This window comes from Hipposideros armiger, unplaced genomic scaffold (assembly GCF_001890085.2).
Source record: "Hipposideros armiger isolate ML-2016 unplaced genomic scaffold, ASM189008v1 scaffold_8, whole genome shotgun sequence".
Classification (NCBI taxonomy): Eukaryota; Metazoa; Chordata; class Mammalia; order Chiroptera; family Hipposideridae; genus Hipposideros; species Hipposideros armiger.
In genome coordinates, this window is record NW_017731358.1 from 7531604 (window position 1) to 7552420 (window position 20817).

The 20817-nt window shown below is 35.8% G+C and overlaps 1 protein-coding gene across 6 annotated transcripts in view; it reads left to right on the forward strand.

Moving 5' to 3' along the window:
- The window catches only part of GOLGB1 (golgin B1), a 79131-nt gene that overhangs the window by 14364 nt on the left and 43950 nt on the right, over positions 1 to 20817 (forward strand). For 5 of the 6 annotated variants that reach the window (XM_019652848.1, XM_019652855.1, XM_019652829.1 and 2 more), the window contains 9 exons: positions 3349 to 3443; positions 4237 to 4389; positions 4599 to 4751; positions 6797 to 6925; positions 10906 to 11031; positions 13397 to 13519; positions 14643 to 14756; positions 16191 to 16593; positions 17563 to 17678. In XM_019652848.1, coding sequence (XP_019508393.1) covers positions 3351 to 3443; positions 4237 to 4389; positions 4599 to 4751; positions 6797 to 6925; positions 10906 to 11031; positions 13397 to 13519; positions 14643 to 14756; positions 16191 to 16593; positions 17563 to 17678 — 1410 coding nt within the window. In that variant the 5' untranslated portion in view covers positions 3349 to 3350. The remainder of the gene's footprint in view (positions 1 to 3348; positions 3444 to 4236; positions 4390 to 4598; positions 4752 to 6796; positions 6926 to 10905; positions 11032 to 13396; positions 13520 to 14642; positions 14757 to 16190; positions 16594 to 17562; positions 17679 to 20817) is intronic. The other variant, XM_019652865.1, reaches the window with a different exon arrangement.

A 20817-nucleotide genomic window follows, 5' to 3' on the forward strand; every position in this document is an offset into this window, starting at 1 on the left:
CAATTTTCAGTGTGTAAGTCTTTCACCTTCCTTGGTTAAATTTATTCCTACATATTTTTTTGGTGCTATTATAAGTTGGATTGTTTTCTTAAATTTTTTGATAGTTGTTAGTATACAGAAATGCAGTAATTTTTGTGTACTGATTTTGTATCCTGCAACTTTACTGAATTTGTTTATTAGTTCTAACAGTTTTTGGTAGAGAGTTTTCCATATATAAGATAATGTCATCTAAAAACAGTTTTATTTTTTCCTTTCTGATTTGGATGCCTTGTTTGTCTTCCTTGCATAATTGCTCTGGCTAGGATTTCCAGTACTATATTGAATAGAACTGTCTAAGTGGACATTATTGTCTTATTTCTGATCTTAGAGGAAAAGCGTTCAGCTTTTCACTGTTGAGTATGATGTTAGCTGTGGGCTTATATATAGCCTTTATTATTTTGAGGTATACTCCTTCTATACCTAATTTTTTGAGAGTTTTTATCATAAAAGGATGTTGAATTTTGTCAAATGCTTTTTCTGCATTTATTTAGATGATTATATGATACTTACCCCTCATTCTGTTAATATGGTTTATCACACTGATTGATTTGTGGATGTTGAATCATACTTAACATCTCAGGAATAAATCCTATTTTGTTATGGTGTGTGATCCTTTTAATGTGCTGTTGAATTTAGTCTGTTAGTATTTTGTTGAGGATTTTTACACCTATGTTCATCGGGATATTGGCCTAAAATTATCTTGTAGTGTCCTTGTCTAGATTCAGTGTCAGGGTAATACTGACCTTGTAAAATGAATTTGAAAGTGTTCCTTCCTCTTCTCTTTCTTGGAAGAATTTGAGAAGGATTGACAATAATTCTTCTTTAAATGTTTGTTAGAATTCATCACCAGTGAGGCCACCAAGTCCTGGGCATTTTTTTGTTGAGAGGTTTTTGATTACTGATTTAATCTCCTTTCTCATTATTGGTCTGATCAGATTTTCTATATATGACCCTATGTTGCCCTTCCAATAGTTATATATTTAGTTATGTGTGGTCCTATGTTGCTCTCCTAGCAGTGGTTCTCTTTTTCCTTTCCTGTTTCACACATCTTTTCCAAATGCTATATGCTGGTTAGGTAACTCAAGACAACCTGTTATACAGTATGGAGGGTCCTCAAAAAGTTAAAAATAGAACTATAATGTGACCCAGCAATTCCACTACTGGGTATTTAGCTGAAGAAATCCAAAACACTAATCTGAAAAGATATATGTACCCCTATGATCATTGCAGCTATTTACAATAGCCAAGATATGGAAGCCACCTAGGTGTCCACCTATAGATGAATAGGTAAAGAAGATTTGGTACATATATACAATGGAATATTAATTAGTCTTCCGTAAAAAAGAATGAAATTTTGCCATTTGCAACAACATGGATGGACCTAGAGGATATTATACTAAGCGAAATAAGTCAGACAGAGAAACACAAACACCATATGATTTCACTTATATGTGAAATCTAAAAATACAGAAGTAAATAGAACTATGAAAAACAGACTCACAGATACAGAGGACGAATTGATGGCCATCAGATTGGAGGGAGATATGAGGGATGGGTGAAAGGGATTAAGAAGTACAAATTGTCAGTTATAAAAATAGTCATAGGTATGTGTAAAGTACAGCATAGAGAATCTAGTCAATAATATATAATAACTATGTATTTATATTATGTGTCAGATGGGTACTAGCAGGGTGATCACTTCATAAGGTATATAAATGTCTAATCACTATGTTGTACACCTGAAACTAATATAATATTGTATGTCAACTGTAATGGAAAAAGAAGTTTTAAAAAAGAAAAAAGAAAAAGAACCTTTATATCCCTTAGAGGACTGACCAAAAAAAAAAAAGACGATAGCCTGTTATAGAAACAAAGGACTCAGTGCTTCTTTCTTAATTAAGGATAGCAGCTGCCCTAAACATTATCACTACTCTGAGTAGAAGAAAACTGTAGAAGAGACTAGTTTTATTCAAGTTCTTATTTTGTACAGCAGCTTTTTATTGTTCTCCCTGCTAAGGGTTTAAAAGCCAAATAACATTTTTTTCACAAAATATAAAACTTAGCATAATCACTTATGTTAGTGCTATGCACAGTGCAGTTCTATTTTAATTTTTCCTATCAAAACATTAATATTCTCATCTTCAAGGAGTTTATGGACTGGCAGTTGACACTGATATGAATGAATGAATGAATGAATACATACATACATACATACATACATACATACATACATACAGGATGTGTTGGTGTATGTGTCTGTATATATTTTCAGGTTGCCTGTTTCTTCTTGAGTGATTTTTGTAGCTTGTATCTTGCAAGGAATTGGCCCATTTCATCTGTATTAATGAATTTATGGGCATAGAGTTTATTTGTAGTTCCTTTTTAATGTATGTTAGAGCAATAGTGATGTCTCCTCTTTCATTTCTGATGTTGATAATTTTTGTCTTCTTTTTCTTGGTCAGCTTGACTAAAGCTTTATCAATTTTATTGATCTTTTTAAAGAACCAACTTTTTCTGATGGTTTTTCTGATTTTCTCTACTTTTCTATTTTCAGTTTTATTAACTTGTTCCTCTAATCTTAATTTCCTTTTTTCTGCTTACATTTTTTTTATTAAATTTATTGGAGTGACATTGGTTAATAAAATTATATAGGTTTCAAGTGTACAATTCTGTAATATATAATACATCATTTATGTATTGATAATGCATTGTGTGTTCACCACCCAGAGTCAAATCTCCTTCTGTGTAAGTTGCTGATTTCAATCCTTCTTCCTTCTTTTCTACTACATGCATTTAATGGTATACATTTTGAACAATGGTTATATTTAAATTTTAGTAAAACGACATGGTTTGTCAGGAAAGCGTCCTGAAAGAATGGGGTTTATGGCACACACAAAAGGAAAATTTTGCTAAATCGTGGGGTTTATTTGACAAAGTAGGAGAGAACAGTAGTCTGGCAGGGGAAGGAATAGTTAGAAGTTTATGTTCGTAAATAAAAGTATGATGAAAGAAAAGGCATTAAAGATAACTTGTAAGGTGTATTATTTCCCACTAAACAATTCTGTATTTGTGTTTTATTTAAAAAATATTAGTGATAGTGATTAAAATCTCTCTGGCATTGCTACTGAAAAGTGTGTGACTACACTGTACATACTCAAATGCCTCTTTAAAGACATCATCATGCTACAGTGTGTTTCTAATATATATCACCTGTACAGTTTTCTTACTTCACATATAGATGATATAGTTACTAATGTAAGAAAAGCCTATATCCTATATTTTACTGATTTTTGTTTTCTTTTCCTGCAGAAATGCTGAGCCGATTGTCAGGATTAGCAAATGTTGTTTTGCATGAATTATCAGGAGATGATACTGATGAGAATATGAGGGCTTCCTTAGACTCTGTGAGTAGTTCTATTCTGAATTAAACTGATAAGACATATGTTCCGTGTTCCTATGAGGAAAGAATTTAAAATAGAAGAGTATGAGCAGCCTCCATTGTGCTAGGTAGAAGAGAGGATTAAGAAAAACATTGAGACTTTATAAATGATCCTTCTCCTGTAAGTTTGTAACATGAGAGCCATAGTGATAGGAATCAAGTCCTGGATGAGATTCAAAATATCTTTCTCATTTGTCCCCCTGAGCCTTGTGTTAGGTTGTTTTAACTCCTCTTTGGGTGTATATTCTATTTCCATAGGAAAGATTTGAATGACAGATGGTGGACTGGAACACCTTTCTGGTTTGAGAGTATCTGTTCACTATGCTAAATTCACCCAGAACTTCTCTTATAGTTTGTATTTTATGTTCTAAGGGCCACATTAAGAATCAAAAGAAGCCCTTTAGTTTTCTGAAAAGACAAGCCCTACTGCCAAGTGGTTAGGAGAATTTTATTCATCTGCTCTCAATTTTAAACTTTAAATTTGGGGCTCTTCCACTTAATGGTTTGTGATCCCTTTATTTTCCTCTTTGGTAAAATTAGAATAATAAGACTAAATCAGGTGGTGTTTGTAAAACGCTTAACATTTACAAAATACTTATTATAATGGCTATGGTAATAATTATTATTGGATCAGAGTTGGAAAGATTTCTTGAGGAAGGATATGAGTTGGGATAAGATGACGCTGAAATGAAGGAACTCCTGTTTGGAAGCTAATACCTTTTCCCTGGTGCATTGGCAACTTTTTGTCTAAATACTAGGAATTACCCCAAGAGTCTGACATGGAATTTAATGATAAAACACAAGAGGATGTTGTGGAGCGCCTGTCTTATGCAGAGCAGTTGGTGGTGGAGCTAAAAGAAATCATCAGACAGAAGGATATTGAACTGAAGCAGAAAGATGAAGTTCTACAGGTACCATGTTTTTGTCCTTTCTTAGTGAATGTTTGATTAAAGACAGGCATAACATTCACTTAGATTTTTCTCTTCACTTAGATTATTAGAGAATCTGATTCTTATTTCCCTAATACTGTAAGATGATGCCTACTGAGAATAACTTTTGTTATGTTCTAGATAAGTGGTAAATAAACATTTATGTTTTTATCATCATTGTTCTCTGACAGGAAGAAAGAAAAGCTGCCGATAATAAAATAAAAAAACTAAAACTTCATGCTAAGGCCAAATTAACTTCTTTGAATAAACACATAGAAGAAATGAAGGCACAAGGAGGGACTGCTCTGCCTGTGGAACCTCAGTCAGAGGAGCAACTCTCCAAGGTGTGGTGACTGGGTGTATGATACATATTTTCTGCATGCAGGAGCCTTCTAATATAGCAGCTCTTCACTAATCGCAAACATTTACGAAGCTGAAGTAAGACAGCACTAAATGCTGTCCTTTCTTACAGAACTTGCGGTCTGGCTGGTCCGTGGGCCACACACAGGGAGAATAAAAGGCCAACGAGAAACGTGGAAATGAAATGCCAGTTGTGACTCAGACTTTCAGAGAATTAAAAAGGCGAATGGGAGGAAGTCAGTCTGAAGCGAGGCATTTAGATAGGAGGGGCACATACCTTTCGAAGGAGTGTCATCATTGGTTAGAAGATTAAACTAGATGGTCTCCAGGTTTCTTCCAGCTCTGAAATTCTTTAATTCAGTTACTTGATATAGAATGTTCTTTGTCCTCGTGTGGCCACGCAGTAGTGGATTAAAAGTTTCATGCACTGTCGGCTGAATCAGTTAGATGTCCTTGACCTCCCTATAAGGTATGCTCTCTAGGTTTGTGACCACCACCAATAAAACTGTCTGAGGTTGGAGACAGAAGAGTAAAGCACGTGGTACCTTTTGAGGACTAGCGCATTGTCCCAGTTCTCATCCTTAGTACCTTTCCTATAGCTCAACCCCAAATACTCATATTTAGCCAGCCATTCAGAGAGCAACACTGGAGAATCTGGTATAGAATATATGGAGGCTGGTGTATCACATGTGCACACTACAGCAGGCTTAGACTTCACTCTGCATAAGAAATCTTTTTATCTCCTTAATTACACCTTGTTTTACCCTTTGACCCTCTCGTATTCTTATTCTCAATACTTTTAGTTGTTGGGAAAGGAGGTTTTAATGGATTCTCTAGGCACAACCCTTGGGGTCACAGCTTTCTAGTACCCTGGTTAGTCTTTCCTTTCTGAGTCTAATGCACTGAAAACATTACTTTTCCTGCATTGATAGCCTTATTTGACTTCTCAAGCTTATTTTAGAAGCTTCTCTTATTCTTCTCATGTAATTTCATCTTATTTTTCATCTAAATATGATTTTTTTTCTTACTCTTTTGGTTTCTCCTCTGGTAATTCTTTCTTCCCCTGGCTGTGGTAACACCAACCTCTCTCACCCCATGTTGCTTTGTTTCTTCTAACTTACCCTCTGCTGTGTTGTTAGATTTTTAAATTATCTATTTTATATCCTGCCCTTTTTTTTTTAAGTTCTGAGACTGTGAACAAATCAACATTTTACAGTGTCATTTCCTTCCTCTGTTACATAAAAGAGTTGGATGAAATGATTTCTAAGTTCCAGCAGTCAGTCACAGCAGTCCTTTAACTATCGTGTACCCACCCATTATAGAGCTAGGTAGTCTGTAGAAAATATAATGGAAGAAATTATGGCAGTCCTCAGATGCTTGACCAACTGCTAGGTGGAAGAAAGTGTAAAATTATTCTATGTCGTTCCAATAAGCAAACGAGGTTTGTTTGGGGGAGGGGTTGTGAATTCAATAGGGAGGCAGAAGCTGATTCAGTCTAAGGAAGAGCTTTTGGGAAAAATAGACTGTTGAAAGATTTAGATTTCGTCTCACTGGTTCTTTTGTAATGTTTTGCCCCTCAGTTAGCAGTTATGGCCTCTGGTTCTTCAAGGCAGTGAGATTATGAGTTTTCTATTAAGTTTGAGTGCTGGCATGGTTCTGACTGGTTTGCCCTCAAACTAAAAACCATAAAAATGGGAAACTTGGTGCCATTTCTTCCAAGTACCAGTTCCCTTCCAGTATCATCCTGCTTTTGGTTGCTCTCCCCATTTTTAGAGAGCTATTTTTATTTCTTATCTAGAGTTTATAGCTGTTGATCTGAGCAACATGGATCTGATAGGAGCTACTTGGCCCTACTGACACTGGAAAACTAAGATTTCTTCCTTGTTGTTAGGTCAGTTGTTATTTCTTGCTCCCATCAGTTTGTTAAAACTATAATCAAATGGTTGTATAGGGCAAATTAGAGCAAAAGATCAAATATATATTAATAACAATTCTTTTAAATAAATGACTTTATCTCCTGCTTTTTCAGCATGACAAGAGTTCTACAGAGGAAGAAGTGGAAGTAGAAAAGATAAAGCATAAACTTCAGGAGAAAGAGGAACTAATTAGCAGCCTGCAAGCCCAGCTCACCCAGGCACAGGCAGAGCAAGCTATACAGGTAGGGGTGTATGTCACCTTATAATCATTAAGTTAGCAAATCACTAAAGACCACTGGATTATTATATGACAAATACAATGGATATTTATGTTATCTATCAGTTTCCTTCCTTCTTCCCTTTCTTACCCTCTCTTCCTTCCAGTCCTTCTTTCCTAAGTCTAGTAATTTTACTAAATTATGCATTGGTGTTTGTCATTCTTGGTTGATGTTTATAGATACCCAGTATGCTCTTTCAATATATAGTTACACATATTTTTATTTCACAAGAATTTCCTTAAATAATGTAGCTTGTAGTATTTGGTCTGTTTTCTTTCTTAGGGACTTTTATTCATGTGTTCAATCTTTGATTTATCTTTAATATTTGTCACTTTCGTTTCCTTTTTATCTCATTTTTTTAAAGTTTCTTCTTTTTTTTTTTATTTCACTTAAGGCATTCTATTTTTGTGGGGTTTTTTTTTGGTTTTTTTTTTACTTTCGTGTTCCTTCTTGTTTTGTCTTCTTTTCCAAAATGATATTTTCATTTACATCCAATTCTTCCTGAGTTCTGTTACCTCATTTCTGAGTTTTCTATTTTGATTTATATTATTCTTTCATGTATAATTTTCTTAATTTTTCACACACTTTAAAATAGTTTGTAATTTTGTTTTGTTTTTTGAGCATAACTCTGGTATGCTTTTATCACCTGTAAGTATAGTATTCTTATTCTACAGCTTAGTTTTTGTTTTTTTTTTAATTAATTTTCTTCAACTTTTGAAATGAAGCTTGGTTCAGGAAAGCTTTTCTGACTTAACAGACCTCTCTCGCTCTTCTGTTGTTTTTTGTGTTGTGTTCAAAGATATGGCAGCTGGATTTCTAAGATTTTCTGGCTTTCTTCCCCATACCCTTCACTTTGGTGTATGCCAATATTGTCCAATAGTAATACAATGTAAGCCACCTGTATAATTTAAAAAATTTTAATAGCTACATTACAAAAGGTAAAGAAGAAACAAATGAAATTAGTTCTAATAGTATATTTCATTTAGTCCAATATTATACTCTCAAAATATTGCACTTTCAGGATTACTATAAAAATTATTTTTTTCCCACCCACAATCAAATTTTTGGGAAGTAGGCAAAGGGTAGGAAGGGCCAGAGAGATTTGGGGAATCCTGGAGCAAGGGGGTTTATTGTTTCTCAGGGCATAGCCCGGGGGAAACTGCAAGCCCTTTAGAGGAGTCAAACAGTCACTATATTCAGTATGCAGAGCAGCCAGCTGTGGTTTATTGAAATGTCTGCAGGAGAAGTCTAGGTAAATAAGCTTGCACTAGCACCTATGGTTCCCATGGCATCTGTGTGTCATCTAGGGAGTCAAGAATTTCTCATAGCACTGTGGGGGATGCATAAATGCTGAGAGGACTGGAAGAGACATGGGATCAGGACAAGGAGGCTGCAGAATATGGGGACTGTGTGACTGGAGTCTATAGTAAGGACTACACATTTCAAAAGTGGGTTCAAGTTGGAAACAGGTGGAGCCAGCCTTACTGCAGCAGGCTACCCAGCCAGTTGGGACAAGCTAGACCAGAGCATGTCAATACCAAAACGTCTCTACCTGAAAGCTGCAAGAACTTGGAAAGCCCCAGGAGAGAGAAAAAAGATTTAATTTTTTGAGATTAGATCCTGAAGGAATTGAGATAATACCTGAAAAGCATTGGCTAAAACTGGAAGAGACTGAGTTATGTTCATTGATAAGTTGAAGATGTTGTTTTTGCTGAGTGGGCTCAAAAGCAAGATATGATTCCTTATAGAAAATAATTACCCTTTTTTGTCACTTTGAATTGTGGCATGTGTTGTCAACCTTATTATATTTTTAATAATTATTTCAGTCATTCAACTTCTATTTAATGGCCATCTGCTATATACTAGTTATTCTGCTTATAACTCTTGCCGATGTTTTCAAAACCCTATTTTGAAACACTCTCCCTGTGACCACATACTCTCCTGGAGACTCATGTAGGGCTCTTCAAGCCCAGCTTCTGGAAACCCAACTCTGCCTTTCCTTACGGCAGAGAATCCTTCTCCTTCAAAATACTCCCTTTAATATTTTCTGGGGATTTTGCAAGCAACTGACTGAAACAGAAGGTGTGTTAGGCCTACATATGTAAATGTATGTGATACAAGTTTGAAACTTTAAGTCACATGCACTTGGTCTCCCTTGAATTAGCTCTGTGGTGATCCCACCTCCTTTCCTGAATGTTAAGGCTAAAGCAATGGATGGAGGTTTCTTTGTGATGTAACTCAAAGATGGAAAAGAAAAGAAAAAATCATTGTGTATTATTTTACATTTTTTTCTGCAATAAGTCTGAAATTTGGTCTATATTTTATACTATGTCTCAATTTGGATGCTATGTTTTTATTGAAAGTAATTCATCTGTGCTTAGATTTCATTAAATTTCCAGTTGAGAAAATAGATTCATTTAACCATGTTCCAAACATACCTAAAAGCTTTCCAATAACTGAACTGAGCGATAAAACATCATTTTCCTTTCATAGTTTCATCTACATTGAGAAACTGTTTCATTCTTTTAGGAGAATAATTTGCATTTGAAAAGCATATCAACTTCAAAGCTACATCTGTGAGAAATGAAAGCATATGTTCATACAAAGACTTGTATACAAATGTTCATAGCATCTTTACTTATAATAAGCAAAACCTTGAAAGAACTCATGCATACATGAATATTTAAACTATGATATTCCACATAATGAAATACTACTTAGGCATAAAATGGAATGAACTACACATCAGCACTGTGCCTTCATTGTAAACTTAAAAATGTGCCCATATTTATTTTTAAACTAGAAAAATAATTCAGTTATAATTAAAATAAGTATTTACACGCCAATTTAATTGCTAGTTATGAGTTACCTAGGTATCAAGTGTTACTCATCCTGTCTGCAGAGAGCATTAGAATAAACACATTATTACAATATTACATAGATGTGTAGAGAAAATATCATTCACACTGAATCAATCCATTGGCACTGACTAAATAGGTGATGTGTTTATTATAACACTAGAAACAACATGCACACTTGTTACTTACAAGAGAATTCAACAGTATCTTATATGATGCAGTGAAGTGAAATGTAGTCATACCAAAACATAGTTGTATTTAATAGGAAAAAAATATATTTCTTTAGTGTTTAAATTTAAATTAATTACAATTAAATAATGCTAATTAAGTTCCTTATTCACATGAGGCCTATTTCAAGCCCTCTGTAGCCACATGTGGTTAGTTGATAATGAGTTAAACAGCACATGTATAGGCATTCTTTTTCTTCTGTTTTGGTTATCCCAATTCTGCTTAATTTTTATTTCATTGATGGACATTTCTTAGTGCAGGTCCGTATCTTGGAAAGCAGCCCTGCTAAGTCAGTTTTGAGAGTTCAGAGGGGCTAGATTGTTTTAGCCTTTTATTCCTTCTTACTGATGACCCCCTGCATTTACCCAATATTGGAGATTGGGAAAGTCCTGCCAATTTAGCCTGCTGTTCTAAGACTGGGCAAATGTGTTTTCCAATAAGTGCTTATTGGCTATTTTGGTGTTTTCCTATTCTCAAGGCCAACAGCTGTTGCCCTGTTGCTTCCTCTGACACAGCTCTCTGGTGGGTTGTTCCTACCTGCTTGTATTTTTAGGATTTGGGACTACCTTCCGAATATTGTCAATATTGTCCATGGGTTTTTGGTTTTGCCTTGTAGTTGTACTGTCTCTTTCTATGTGAGAGACATTAAAGAACAGCTGCTGTTGCTTCTATCTTCCTCTGAAAAATAGTTTGATAATTATTTTTTTTAAAACCACAGTACCTGCAATTCCCTTTTGTGTTAACTAGAGAATAAAAGAAGGATATTGGCAGGTATTTAGGGCAAACAAGAAAGGGAAGTGAAAGAATAGAATGCTAATTCTTTTGATTAAATAATTTTTTTTTCCTTCTTATCTTCAGTTTGATAAGAGTTCGACAGAGATGGAAGAATTTTCAATGATGAAGCAACAGCTCCAAGAGAAGGAGGAACTCATTAACTCTCTGCAAACCCAGCTCAGCCAGACACAGGCAGAGCAAGCTGCTCAGGTAGGGTGCAGGGCACCTCATAATCATTAGAATAAAGAATCACGAAAGTCTGATGGGTTATTATTACATGACAAGTCAATTAGGAAAGTCACTTTTTAGCTAGAATGTTACAGTAGAAATTTAAAGGATGTGGTAGTAGAAGAAATTAGAAGTATTTATTTACCTTGTTGAATTTGCCATATCCTAATTGATGACTGTTTCTTAGTTCTGCAGGCCCAGCAATTCGATTTTAATATCACACAGAGATTCAGTCTCTTAGGAATGGGCTCGTGCTAACTTGAAAAGAGACTGATAGGTAAATTAAAAGAAACAACACATGATTAGGTCCATTCTTTCCCTATAGTAAAATCTTTATAGGAAGTTAAATTATAATCAGTAGATTACTTAGTGAGTATGTAATGAGAAAGTGGAATAGGTTATTTGATTCAATGTTAAATGGCACCAGTATGTGACATTTTGGTTCATATTTTTTTTCTGCTACCAGAGCCAGACTGTTTGGATTGGTATCCTCAGCTCTTCCTTTCTGACTACCATTTTTTAAATTTCCAGTTTGACCACCCAACCCCTTATTTTTCTTGTTTGGATTGGTATCCTCAGCTCTTCCTTTCTGACTACCATTTTTTAAATTTCCAGTTTGACCACCCAACCCCTTATTTTTCTTTTGGGAATGCTTTTTTTTTTTTTTTTGAGGCATCCTGCTACCTGTTGGCAGCTCAGCGGCAGCTCAGCTCAGGCCGGGCATCGAACCGCTATTGCTCAGAGCTCAAACTCTTGAGCGAGTTCTTAACCAACTGAGCCACTCGGCCGGCCCTTGGGAATGCTTTTGACTCATGAAACTTTTTTTTCCCTCAAGTGCGATAGCTAATCTTATCCATCAGGTGTTTACTTTATTGATAACTTATAGTATTAGTGGTGCTTTCTGTCTGTGGATGGTCTATGGCTGTCTTTTACAGTTAGAATTGTATGTCCTGAAATCCTTTTATCTATTAGCTTTTATTGTGTCCTTTTTATTTATAAGCACTATATGAGCATACTATGCAGGAGGGGGAAATTCAAAATGTGAATTTATCCACAAGGAGCTTAAAACATGGAAACCCAAGATATTTAAATGTTTTAACAGATCCATCATAACACAAGCCATTCAGAGTAAGTGTATAGCAAACAAAGTATTTTGAGAAGTGAAAGAGGTTACTGTGTGTGTGACAACCGAGGAAGATTACATGGAAAAGTTAAGAATTTAGGCAAAACTGTGATGGATAGATACTATTCTAGACAAGGTGGAGGAAGGTATTCCATTTATGGAGAATGATGAGAGCAGAGTCTCAGAGAGGAAAAAGAACATGGTACATTTTATGTGAAAGGATATGTATATGTGTTTGATTAATGAAGGACTCCAGTGCCTATATACTTGAAACAGGATTCCAAGTTTTTAGTGATGTCAGAATTCAGATAACCAAAAATTTTTGAGATTTTTGTCCTACCTAGAAGGAAAGCCAACGTTAATTCAAGGCACCATAAATTGAGAAATCAGCAATAGTTAAGGTCCAGTAAGTACAAAATGGGCATCCGAAGAGCTGGTAGTCATGCTTTATCAGAGATCTTAAGGAAATGAATAAGCAGGCTCACACGTACAAAACCTCAAAACAAAACAACGCTGATGCTGAACAGCTCACAATCACTCAATTTATTTCCATTTCATCCTGTTAAGAGCTAGTAACAAATGAGGGTGATCTAAAAATCTTCAAATAATGACAGCTGAACATAGCTGTCTGAGAAGATGGTGTGGGTTTGGAAGTATACTATGTTCTTTAGTAGAAGCAATTCTTTGAAAATAAGTCTAGAAAGAAAGATTTGTATATCCAGTTGTAGAGAGTCTCGAATAAAAGATCCATTAGTTTGAAGTTTGGCCTACAGGGCATGAAAAGTTCATTGAAAGTTTTTAAGCATGAGTATGATACTGAAAGAAGTGTCTGGGGCTTAACAAAAATCTTAACTTCACTTTGTATATTTAATATTTACATATTTAATATGTATAATAATATTTAAAGTTCCTTAGAACTTTAAAAATATATGTACCAGTTGTATATTTAAACATTTCTAGTAAACATGCAAATATAGTTTTCAATCAAGATTTATATTTAGGCTGACTTCTGAGTTTGGTAATAGACTTTCTACACATTTGGAAGTTACTGTCAGGCCTGTCTCTCTTCTAACATTCTCGTCGTTGACATTCAAAATTTAATTTAAAAAGCCTATTGCCTGTCAGTGCTCATTGTCTATCTTTTTTGGAGAATAGTCTATGAGTTTTGTTTGTGTGATATTCGGGGAGTGTAACTTGTATAGTTTCTCTGGTGTGTGTCTTTAGTTGAGTTCCATGCAGCAGGTGGTCCGAGAGAAAGATGCCCGCTTTGAAACACAGGTTCGTCTTCATGAAGATGAGCTTCTTCAGTTAGTAACCCAGGCAGATGTGGAAACAGAGATGCAACAGGTGTGTTGCTAAAACTTAGTAGAATGACTATCATTTTATTTAACATTTAATTGAATTGTCACAGCCACTTTTTTACCTTTACCCACTGCTCTTCACATGGTTTTAGCGTGCTCCTTAATTGGCTTCTTTTTGGTGGACTTGTTTCCTGTTGCATATTAATTTTTTATTTGTTCTTATCCTTACCTTGCCTCTTAACCCTTTAACCAGGTTGTTGGTACTCAAAAGCTGGGTTTAATTGGCAAATGTATGTGGTAGTCAGAAATTGGTTTCTCTTTGGTTCGCTGATCATAGCTACCTTTGTGCATTAAAAACCTGATCCAAAGCTTCAAATCAATGAAGCCAGTTTTAAACTTACAAAAGGTTAAAGATGAGAAGGAGTGATTTTGAAGCCATAAAGTTTGTCATTAAATCATTAATTCTTTTTTAAAAAATTGGTTGAGTATATCTTGAAAATTGGCTTCACTGTTTTTGAGCTTATCATCCACTAACAAAGGTATTTGTTTCTACTTAGTGTGTAGTGCAGTGTGAGACCTAAGGGCACGCCAGTGGTATTTCATGATTGATCCATTTAATTGTTTTGAGTAAAAACTTCCAAGTTCTAAGCAGTCCTTCAGAATACACCGCTAAATAAGGTTTCAGAATAAACGCTTTTTTAAGTAGAATATTGATGTGCACATGTGCCATTGATTTATTCATTCAACAAATGTTTATCGAGTGCATGTCACTTGCATGACACTAGAAGAGCAATGGTTCTTGCCTGCAGAGAATGTCCTCTTTGGTGAGTGAGATATACATGTACCTATATATGTATGTAGGTATAGGACATTGACTGTATCATTTGAAAAGTGGGTATGTGTCATTTCTTTAATTAGTCAGAAGGCTTCCTAATCCAGGGACTTCCTGTGTCTCAGTTTGGTGGTTGTCAGTGCTCTGCAGGCGACGTTTTCAGATATTTTTTCTTGCTGCTGGATGGGGAGCATGGCATGCTGGTGTCCCACTCTTTAATCTGTCATCCTCAACATCCAAAAATCTTAAGTGCACACATCTCCATGACATTTTGAACGGTAAGCAGACAATGGTGCTTATTTGTTAGGACATTATATCTAAAACGTTTTCTTCTCAGAAACTGAGGATGCTGCAGCGGAAGCTTGAAGAGCATGAAGAAGCCTTGCTGGGCCGGGCTCAGGTCGTGGACTTGCTGCAACAAGAGCTGACTGCTGCCGAACAGAGAAACCAGGTGCTGCCCTGTGATCTTCGCCGCCTGCCTTGGGAGTATTCATTTCTACTGCAATTTGCTAGGCAGCAGATATAACATCCTATTATAAGTCTTCAGAGAATTGATGCCACTTATTCATCCTTTCAACACGTTCCCTGTGCTTAAGTGGTGGTGATACAGTGATGAGCAAAACAGATACAATTCTGTTATTGCTGCTCTTTTCCTTTGTGATTTTAGGCTAAGGTCCTAAAATCATCCTAGTTTCTCTAGAATTGTCATAGTTCCCTCTAGGGAGTTTTTTTTCCATCAGGTCTTGAATGGTCCTGTGCATTATGTACTGTCTCTTCTTCCCTTGTTTTAGTTGGTTGCCTTTCTGTTGGATTGAAATAATCCCATGAGGCAATATTCCCTTGAATCTAAAGGTGATCAAGGATGCTGGTGTTCTAAAATCTTGAACTCTGGTATCCCATTATCTCATTCCCTGACTGTAATCCATCATGTCATTCCCTTTCTTACACGGTCCTGATCTTTATTCTCCTTGAGATTCCTTGATCCTTTTAATTTTGTTCCTCTTGTATTGTTAGCTTTTTTTTGGCCTGTCTCCTTTCCCTGTCTGGTATAGAACTGTGTTTGACCATTTGGACTACTCTTTTACCAGCCATGGATTCCCTGCATCCCTGCCCTGCCACATCCAAAAAACCAAATCATATTGTGGAATTGGTGCCTATAGTTCACATTCTCTGCATGTTCAACTGGGTGCGGCATGCTGCTAGAGAAACTCAACCATCTCCTTTCTTCCTAATTTTCAACTCTCCTTGAGAAACACTTTCTTTCTCGTGTAGAAACATATTCCCATATCTCCAATCCTAACAAAACGCATACCCTTCTGGCTGTCATCAGATAATCAGGTACAAACCCTAGTTGTGCCACTTACTAGGTAGGTCCTATATAGATAGTTACATAGATGTGACTTTTGATAAATTTCCCTTCTTCTGTGCCCCTTTTAATATCTTATAAGTGTCACTTTCGTGGCCTCTGTCATTTTACATTATAATGATCTGTTTAAGCGTGATTCTCCCACTGAACTTTGAGTTCCTTAAGGGCTGGGATTGGATTCATTCACTCATTCGTTCATTCATTATTTATTGAGTACCATATACTCAAGATACCATATACTGTACTATGTGCTGGAAAGTAATGATAAAACAGACAAAGTCCTTTCTCTTATTGAATTTATTTTGTATTGTGAAAGAGAAGTTCAAAGATAATGACACAAATAAATGTATAGGAATACAAACTGTCAGAAGTATCAAGCAAAAATAGAGGGTCTTAGGCAATTGTAGGTTTGGTCCTGAGTGTCTAGCCCCATGCTTCACCTAGAAGAGACACTTCACTATGCTTATTGAAATGAAAGAATGAATTTATGGTTCATGAGGCTTTGTCCTTTTTTCTTAGATTCTCTCTGAGCAGTTACAGCAGATGGAAGCTGAGCGTAATACTTTAAGGAACACTGTGGAAACAGAAAGACAGGAGTCCAAGATTCTGATGGAAAAGATGGAACTTGAAGTGGCAGAGAGAAAATTATCCTTTCATAGCCTGCAGGAAGAAATGCATCATCTACTGGAACAGCTTGAGCAAGCAGGTCAAGCTCAGGCTGAACTGCAGTCCCGGTTCAGTGCTTTGGAGCAGAAGCACAAAGCAGAAATGGAAGAGAAGACCTCTCACATTTTGAGTCTCCAGAAGACTGAGCAAGACCTGCACTCTGCCTGTGATGCTCTCAACGATGAAAATTCAAAGCTTCTCCAAGAGAAGAGCGAACAGGCAGTTCATTCAGCCCAGACCATTCAGCAGCTGGAAGGTCAGTCAGTGTTTGATTGCTTTTGAAGCCCACTTATCCAGCACCTGAGTGTTCCTTCTTCAGAATTTCAGAGATCTGTTAATGTCATCATTTGCTCAAACCAGTTGAATCAAAAGAAGGCTAAGAAAGGCATCTCTTTTGAACTCTTTGTTGCATTTCTCCTGTCTCTGACTGAAGTTATAATCTTGCTTAATACTATAATTATCATTACCGTTATGATGTGTCAGATATTTAAAAGAATGCTGTGTGATCTGAGGGGTTCAGTGACAGAAATGAGTAGGAGTTGAATTAATTGGTGGAAAACTCAGACCAGATCTAGGTGCATAATTAGGGAGACTGAATTGCATAAAGTCATCCTTCTAAAGATGGATGCTTTTCTTAAAATTGAAAATTTCTTTTTAATAAAAAATTTATCCTTAACAAAACTTTAAAGAAACCTTATTTTTTACAAAACGTGTTATTATTAAAGCAATACATGCCTCTAATTTAGTTTAACTCTAGTACATTGGCATATATCTAAAGGAAAGATTTTGAAAAGGTTAAGTTGAAGATCTGTATTGAAGAACTGCATGTTAACCGGAAAGCCTGGAGGGGCATTCCATGGGAACAGTGTGTTACTCCTCTTAATAGGACCACGTTCATGTTTAAAACCATGCTACAGAATCTCAGTGGGATTCATAATACTATAAGTGAAGAATGAAGAGGAGGAAAAAAATAACGCTAAAGGCATTTTCAAGGGGAAAAGGAAAAAAAAAATGCTTAAGCCTGTTTTACCTTTGAAGCTAGTGGCTTACTGAGATGCCCTTTGGTACTTGAGAGTATTTAAATGGTTAAAAATATGTTGTCATTGGCATCATAATTTTAATTAAGATAATAAAACTAGAGTAAACAGCATATGATGTATCCTGAATAGCTCACTAAGTGTCAGACTTGAGGGAGAGATCATTTCTATTATTTTCTTTTCCTTAGATCAACTCCTGCAAAAATCCAAAGAAATTAGCCAATTGCTAAATAAACCAACCTTGCAAAAAGATGAAACAGCATGTCAGACTTCTTTTCCAGATGTTTCTAACGAATGCGCACAGGTAATTAAATGTGCACTTCTTATGAATATGATCAGTTTGTCTTTGCTGTATTTACACTCGTGTGTTCTATTAAGAATTTATTCCAGAAAACAGTATAAGCCTTCTTTCTTTTATGCCTGATGAAGTGCTTTTTATGAAGGAATCATGAAAGACGTTAATGTAGTGTCTCAACAATGAATCGTGAGAAAAAAGTAGATAACAAGCACCATGATCTCAGGAGCCTTTCTGATTCTGAAGTTTTAGAAATCTGTATTGGAGATGAATCTTTTTTAATCTTATAATCAGTTTTCTCAGCTGAGAAGTCAATTTTTTTTGGTAGACTGAGATTTGATAAGGTTTACTGTATACAACTCAGCCTAACCCAACTTGTAAGTTTATTACAGAAATCATAATGCTCCCATTGATTAATTAGCAGTAAAAAGTTTAATAGCCAAGTGGCTATTGATGGCCAGTATAGTGTCTCTTCCTTCTATAAAAACCTCCAGAAGGTTGCTAATTGAGCATGTACATCAGAACAAGAAGAGTTAGTTTGATGATCTTAATTTAACTCGTGTCATACTGGGATAACTGGATTCATTCGTCTCCATTATAAGATTATACCTTCCCAAACTGACAGACGTATTGGCCAGCAGAATCCCACACTTCCTGGGCAGTACTGTGCACTGATAAAAATTTTTGCTTCCTGGTTTACGGCATCTAGGCTTTCCAGGCTCTTCTGTTCTCCTGTTCTCAACTTTTTCCTCCGATGTTTTAAGACATTTTCAACAATTCAAAAAAAAATGAAAGAATTTTATAGTGAACACCTGTATACACACCATTTAGATTGTATCATTAACATTTTTCTGTATTTGCTTTATCAAATATCCATTTATCCATCCATTTATTCATCTCAATCTTTTTATACATTTTATAGTAGATTGTAGACACCAGTACTTTCCTCTCTAAGTATTTCAACAAGTGAATCATTGGCTGGGTTTTAATATTTGTTTATCGTTTTTTTTCTTTTGAAGTAAGATTTACAAAACATGAAATGAAGAAATATTAAGGGGATAATTCATTGAGTTTTATAAAATTCATTAAGTTTTACCCAAATTCTCATCAAGACATGTTACCAGCATCACCCCATAAAGTATCTTCATACCCTTTTGCAGTCAACCCTATTCTTCCCCTCCAGAGATGACTAATATTCGAATTTTTCACTATAGATTAATTCTGCCTGTTTTACATCATATAAATGTAATCATACATATGTGCTCTTTTGTGTAAAGCTTCTTTCACTCAGCATATTATAAGTTTCATCCATATTGTTGCATATATCATAATTCTTTTGTATTACTGAGTATTCCATTTTATGAATATGTTGCATTTTCTTTTTGCATGGTTGTGCTGTAATTTCCTTTTGATAGATATCTGAGCTTTTTCATGTTTTTTGCTATTATGAATTAAGGTGTTATGAACATTTTTTTTTTTTTAAGATTTTATTGGGGAATTGGGGGGAGGGTAACAGCGTTGGGGAATCGGGGAAGGGGAACAGACAGGTAGACAAATTGCTGGTTTTGTTCTTCAGTCTAGTTGTGAAGAATGTCACTTCACTGGCCCATGTTAGTATGATCATTGTGCTCTTCCTGTGTGAGGCAGTCGGTCGCCGGTCGTTGGTCGGCTGCTCACAGCGGCTCCTGGTAGCTCACACCAGCTACCAGCCGCTCACGCTGGCTGCCAGCCACTCACATAGCTCACAACAGCCCACTGCAGCCCTGCTGCAGCCTATGCCATCACCAGCAACTCACAGCAGCCCAGCTCCAGGTCGAGCTGTTGTTCATCATCTTAGCTGTAGAGGGCGAGCGTCACTGGCCCTCAATGTGGGATCCGAACCACAGCCCTGCTGCTCAGAGCTGGTGCTCCCAAGCGAGCTCTTAACCAGCTGAGCCACTCGGCCAGCCCATGAACATTCTTATACAAGTTATATGGACATATGTTTTCATTTATCTTAAGTAAATACTAGTTGAGAAATTTCTGGGCCATAGAGTAAGCATGGACCTATTTAGCTTTATAAGAAACTGCCAGATCTTTTCCCAAAGTGGTTGTATTATTTTATACTCCCACCTAAAATATATGAGAGTTCTAGTTGCTCCACATCTTCTCCAAGATTTGGTATTGTCCGTTTTTAAAATTTTATTCTAATGGGTGTGTTAGTGACATCTTCTTGTGGTTTCAATTTGCATTTCTCTGATGACAAATGGTGTTGAACATTTTAACTTGAGATTCTTGGCCACTGGTATACCTTCTTTTAGTAAAGCGTGTGTTCAGGTCCTTTCCCCTTTTTAAAACTGAGTTCTTTGCCTTTTTGGTATCAGGTTGTAGGAATTCTTTACATATCCTAAATGCCAATTTATGATCAGATATGTTTGATGAATATTTTCTCCCTCATGCTGTGGCTTGCCTCCTATTAATTTTTTCATGATGTCTTTTTAAATTAGCAGATATTTTAAATTTTGACAGTCTATTGTTTATCATTTTTTATGGTTATAATTTTCTGTGTCCTGTCTTTGAAACCTTTGCTTAACATCAAGTTGAAGGTATTCTCTTATATTTTCTTCCACAGCTTTATGGTTTTAGCTTTCAAAGTTAAATCTGTGAACCTCAGTAAATTTTTATATGTGGTGTAAGATAAGGATCAACAGTGCAAATTATTTATTTTTCGCATATGGTTAGCTAGTTTCAGCACCATTTCTTGTTAAGACTGTTCCTCATTAAATTGCTTTGGTACCTTTGGTGAAAATCAAATGGTTAATAAGTCCATTTCTGAGCATTTTATTTTGCTGTATTGATCTATTTGACAATCCTTATGCCAGTATAACACTGTCTTCGTTACTGTAGTTTGTAGTTAGACTTGAAGTCAGGTAGTATAAGTGCTCTGACTTTGTTCTCCTTTTCCAGATTACTTTAATTATTCTAGGCCCTTTGCATTTCCATAGAAATTATACATTCAGCTTTCTCAAATTCTATTAAAAAAAAAAAGCTGGGATTTTGAATTGCCACTGCATTGAATCTGTAGACAAATTTAAGGAGAATGGCTATCTTAACACTACTGAACTTTTCAGTCCATGAGTATAGCCTATCTTTCCACATATTTAGATCT